This window comes from Nicotiana tabacum, chromosome 7, assembly GCF_000715075.1.
Source record: "Nicotiana tabacum cultivar K326 chromosome 7, ASM71507v2, whole genome shotgun sequence".
In the NCBI taxonomy this organism is placed as follows: domain Eukaryota; kingdom Viridiplantae; phylum Streptophyta; class Magnoliopsida; order Solanales; family Solanaceae; genus Nicotiana; species Nicotiana tabacum.
Window position 1 is genome coordinate 136,368,879 of NC_134086.1, and position 5,096 is coordinate 136,373,974.

The window sequence follows — 5,096 nt, forward strand, 5'->3', positions numbered from 1 at the left end:
AAATGTCATGACATATGCTTTGCCGTACAAGCTTTCTGATAGTTCGATCCCGGCAGTGGCCGAGATACTCGTTGTTATGATATCTTATGAATACAACCACAGCTTAGTCAACTCCTCGCCATTCCTTCTAATACTGATCCACGTGTGGTCAGATTTCGACCCATACAATATTACGAAAAAGAAAGTAGAAAATGGAATAAATAATAAATAAACCAAAAAGAAAAGGGATGGTAAAAAATATTTAGGATCTCGTGACAGCTTTACTATTTTAAGAACTATATAGCTGCAAAAAAGCAACAAGGGACATGAAGGAGGCACAAGGAATAGATACATAATTGCAGAAAGCGAGGGGAAAAAGAAAAGAATAAAAGAGTGTGTGTATGAGAGAGAGTATATAAATACAGTGAATCAATGTGAAAAATTCATTGAACATAAGACTTCCCCGCTATAGAATAGAGTGCCCCTCCCCTACTGGAGCTTTTCTAAGAAAAAATAGTATTGAAAAAAAGGAACTTTCTACTAATAAAAACTTGTCACTAAAAGCAGCAGAGCAGACTGTTAATTTGTGAAGTCATTGTGGATATAGCAAATCATGGAGAGTGTAAACCAGTTGCAAAGAAAACTAGCTGACTACACTTCTTCCTTGTACAATGAGGTAAACCTCTAAATATTTTTTTTTCTTCTAAAAAGATAAGAATCATATTGGTGGATTGTTTTTCTTGGGTCAATGGTCTCTCATAAATAGCCTCTTTACCTCTACAAAGTAGGAATAAGGTCCGTGTACGTTTTACCGGACCCCAATATAGGAATACCATGTACTCCTATATGTTATTGTTGTTATAAGAATCAGATTGGTCCCTTAATTGAACACACATCACCTCCCCCCCCCCCCCCCCCTCTTAATATGGTTTTGATGATGGGTGGTTATTTATTTATTTTTGTTTGGGTGTGAAGAATTTTTTGGATGAGCAGTTCATACAACTGCAGCAACTTGCAGATGAGAGTAACCCTGACTTTGTGGTTGAAGTTGTTTCCCTTTTCTTTGAAGATTCTGATAGGCTTCTTAATGAACTAACAAAAGCTCTGTGAGTAATTAACATAGTATATTAATGCTGCTCGGTGGGCCGATTTTCTATAGCATAATTTTCAATTTTTTCAAATTTGGTTTGTAAATTAAACAGCAATCAGCCAAATGTAGACTTCAAGAAAGTTGATGCTCATGTTCATCAGTTGAAGGGTAGCAGCTCCAGGTAAATAACTCCAATATCTCTTTTCTTTTCTTTTCCAGTTTGGAGTATTTGGAATTAATTATGCGCTTATTTTCTTGAGAAATGTATATTTGTAGCCACTCCCAAAATAATATTCCATTCCAATTTATGTGAATCTGTTTGACTGGGCACGAAGTTTAAGAAAAAATATAGACTTTTGGAATTTGTAGTCCTAAACAAGTCAAAAAGGGCCCCAGAGTATTTGTGTGGTTATAAAAGTTTCTCATTAAGGATAGAATTGTAAGCTTAAGCTAAATTATAGGGGTCATTCTTTTTGGAACGGACCAAAAAGGAAATAGGTTCACATGAAATGGAATAGAGGGAGTAACTCTAAACCCAACTTTGTGGAATTATACTGTTTTGTTGTTGTCCCCAAAAAAATTATATATTTATTATATACATATAATATACATATTTTATAAACATTTTGGCCACGGAGATAATTAGTTTTGGCCGAAAGTTCAATTTTATATTTTGCCCTATTTTCTTTCAGTTATCTAAGTTATGTTTGGAGTTGGAATGGTCAAGGCCATTTCACTTCATTTTGAAGTCAAAGAAATAGCATGCATATTTTTGTTCTCTTTTTGGAAAATTTTGACAGACAACAGTCAAAACTGGGTAATATTTCTCAAAGTTTTAATATCAATTCTCAATTTGTAGAAATGACTTGTGCATCTCTTTATTAAGATTTGTAACCGAGATTTGTACCTTATCTTATTTTCCAGATTATTAATTTCACTTTTTATTAACAATACCCTGTAGCTATCAATAAGTGACTTAATACTAATAACATTTTATCTCGTTCGTGCGTGCATGGAAGCTAAACTCTTCTTTTAATTTAATTACAGCATTGGTGCACTGAGGGTTCAAAAAATTTGCATTGCCTTCCGTAATTATTGTGAGCAACAGATTGTTGAAGGGTAATTAAGCTATTGGTGTAATTTCTTGATTTTTCCTACATTTCCTTTCATTATTTTTTCTTTTTTTCTTGACAATTGAATAAAGCCAAATATCATAAACTACAGGTGCTTAAAATGTTTGCAACAAGTAAAGAATGAGTACACCCTTGTCAAAAACAAGCTTGAAACTTTATTTAAGGTGATTTCATTTTCTATCATTCAACTATATATTCTTCATTAATTGCAAATAAAATACTGATTTTGCAATTAATTGACTAATTTGTAGCTGGAGAAACAACTCGTGGATGCTGGAGGTTCATTACCTGTGGTGTGAATACTCAAGAATATTTATTGAGATGTGAAATATGAATTATGTGATATTCCATTATGCTTAATTCCAAGTTTAGAAGTTCTTTGAATATGCTATAAAGTGTTCATGATATTTCGAGCTTCATTGTGGATATAGTAACCATTTTAATTGGGTTGTAAATTAGTCAGATCTCCACCACTTCAATACTGCTTGTCGATGCATGACCAAGTTTTAACTAAATTGTCTTGCTTATATACTCTTCATTAATGTAAATAATTTTGTTTAAGTTTCATCATTTATGGTAGTGTAAAAACATTTACGCAATCAAGCAACTTATATGCTAAAGTTTTTACAGGTGATCACGAGTGTTAATTATTACGTAAAAACTGTTATAATTTATTAAACTTCGTTGATCGTTTAAAAAACTATACATTCACTGAGGGCGCAGAGGTAGTGTAGTAGCTTCAGGTAGGACAAACCTAGTAGTTTTTGTTTAAATTATGTATTTATATTAGAAAATTTATTGAATATAAAAAAATTAATTATGAACCCAATAACTAAAACGAACTACAGAATATGATTTAGTGATAAGATTAGACCTCACAACCTTTGAATATTGGCTCTGCGTCAGTTTGACACAATACATAACTTAAATCATTTTTTCTTTTCTTAAAGAAGCATACTAACCGTAACATGATGAACTTATTGCTAGGGATATAGTAGATATGCCTTAGATCCAATCTCATATTTGATGATTTGAACATAATTTTTGTTAACATTATTTGATATAAACATATGTGGCATCTGATATTTTTTATCACAGTTATTATTAATTATTTGATTAACTTGATAAGGTCCTTAATTAAATTTTGAGACTTGACATTGTGATGGAGATCATGATAATGAGAGTGAAGTTTCTTATAATTTAATCCAAATTTGTTCTTGATCATAGGATTATTAATTTGGACATTAGTAATCCGGTTAGATCAATATTTATGTGATCGTCTTTATTGGATAAAGATTAGTTGATCTCATTAACTAAATCACATAGATAGATGATGCATATAGAGATATGATCATTGAACCGATTCATTGGATAATTCCTAATGGTTAGAATTACCATAAACTGTCAATAGGATATTCTCTTGAAGAATGTGATGTAAGAGTTTTCTTTGACCTGAGATCGTCATAGTAATTGACAAGTTATTTATTGTGCTTTGATACTAAACACATATGGACCTAGGGCGATAGTTGAAAGGATATTGGGTACGATTAAATACTTGTAGAATTAGTGATTGATCAAGATGAAATCTGTCAACTCTTGGTAATGAGTTTAAACTCCATATTGTCATGAATTATAAACGATCAAATTAAGACATTGGCCAGGGCAATTGAATGATAGAAGAAAAGAGTTTCTTAGGTCATTCAATGGTCGATTATATTTGAAATGAACACATAGTTGGTCGCCTATTAGGATTTGACAGTTAAACCATATCCTAGGGCGATCCAGAGCTATAAGGACAGAAGGAAATACTACATTACTCCTCTACGGGTTCTTGAGAGTAAATTGTATACTTCATGCTATCCGATTGTTAAGGAGTATTGCTAGACACCACCCTTGATTAGTATATCGATTATGATCAATTTACTACCGGCTTAGTATTGAACCTATGAGGTCGCACACTAACGAGTGTTCTGATCTTTGCTAAAGGATTAGTTACTTTATGTAAGGAACCAAAAATCCCTCTAAAGGAGTCGTGATGGCACCTAGTCTCAAAACTAGGTAATTCTAACATGAACTGAGATAACATTGATGCTTACTAACTTTAAATAAATCAAAATTTTCAAAACTGGTGGTACAAGTCACAGGCCTATCTAAGAGTAATTACACAAAATAATACATCACTGCCTCGAAACAAAGGAGCAAATGGAAATAAATACAACTGTAGGTGACTCCAAGACCTACGAACGCTGTAGCAGGTTTACCTTGAGTCTCCACCGCGACGACCCGCACAACTACTATCAATCCACCTAGATCTTTACACAAAAATGTATAGAAGTGTAGTATGAGCACACCACCGCGGTGCCTAATAAGTATCAAGACTAACCTCGGTGGAGTAGTGACGAGGAACAGTCAGGACACCTACTTGTCAAATGAAATGAACAGGATATGATAATAAAACATCAAGATAAAGATAACGAAGCAATATCAACTGCAGAGAGAAAATCCAAGTACAAACAGTATAAACAATAAGGGAGAACACAGATAGTAACGAACGGAAACCAAGTAAATCAGATAACCCAAGCAATTCAACACTGACATAATAAAGACGGAGACAAGTAAGAATGTATCCAATTAAAGAAAATAATGTCAACTCAATCAATCACATCATGTTTAATATACCATCCCGATTTTTTCAATCCTCAATTTCTCATATCATAATCTCAACTTTCGAACTTTCAGCACATATGGCACCTCGTGCCCACATATTTTCCGTCTCACTCTTAACAACAAAATTCACATGATATACAATACAAAATGTCCTTAAAAATGCTCTTAAGATGTTCAAGAAGTCCTATTTTACATAATATAAATTAAATTACAATTTCTAAATAAAT

General features: G+C 32.8%; 1 protein-coding gene across 1 annotated transcript; it reads left to right on the forward strand.

Moving 5' to 3' along the window:
* The first annotated feature begins 294 nt into the window (after nucleotides 1–294).
* On the forward strand, nucleotides 295–2,681 carry LOC107823053 (histidine-containing phosphotransfer protein 1). The gene is made up of 6 exons (XM_016649642.2): nucleotides 295–655; nucleotides 955–1,085; nucleotides 1,182–1,250; nucleotides 2,117–2,188; nucleotides 2,294–2,366; nucleotides 2,454–2,681. Exons 1-6 carry the CDS (start codon nucleotides 593–595, stop codon nucleotides 2,499–2,501), a joined length of 456 nt encoding a protein of 151 aa, XP_016505128.1. The 5' UTR covers nucleotides 295–592; the 3' UTR covers nucleotides 2,502–2,681.
* Nucleotides 2,682–5,096: the final 2,415 nt, after the last annotated feature.

Coding starts and splice junctions, on each gene's coding strand:
- LOC107823053 (XM_016649642.2), top strand. CDS start 593: ATGGAGAGTGTAAACCAGTTGCAAAGAAAACTAGCTGACTACACTTCT. Junction 656..954: donor CTTCTTCCTTGTACAATGAG/GTAAACCTCTAA, acceptor TTGGGTGTGAAG/AATTTTTTGGATGAGCAGTT. Junction 2,189..2,293: donor GAGCAACAGATTGTTGAAGG/GTAATTAAGCTA, acceptor CATAAACTACAG/GTGCTTAAAATGTTTGCAAC.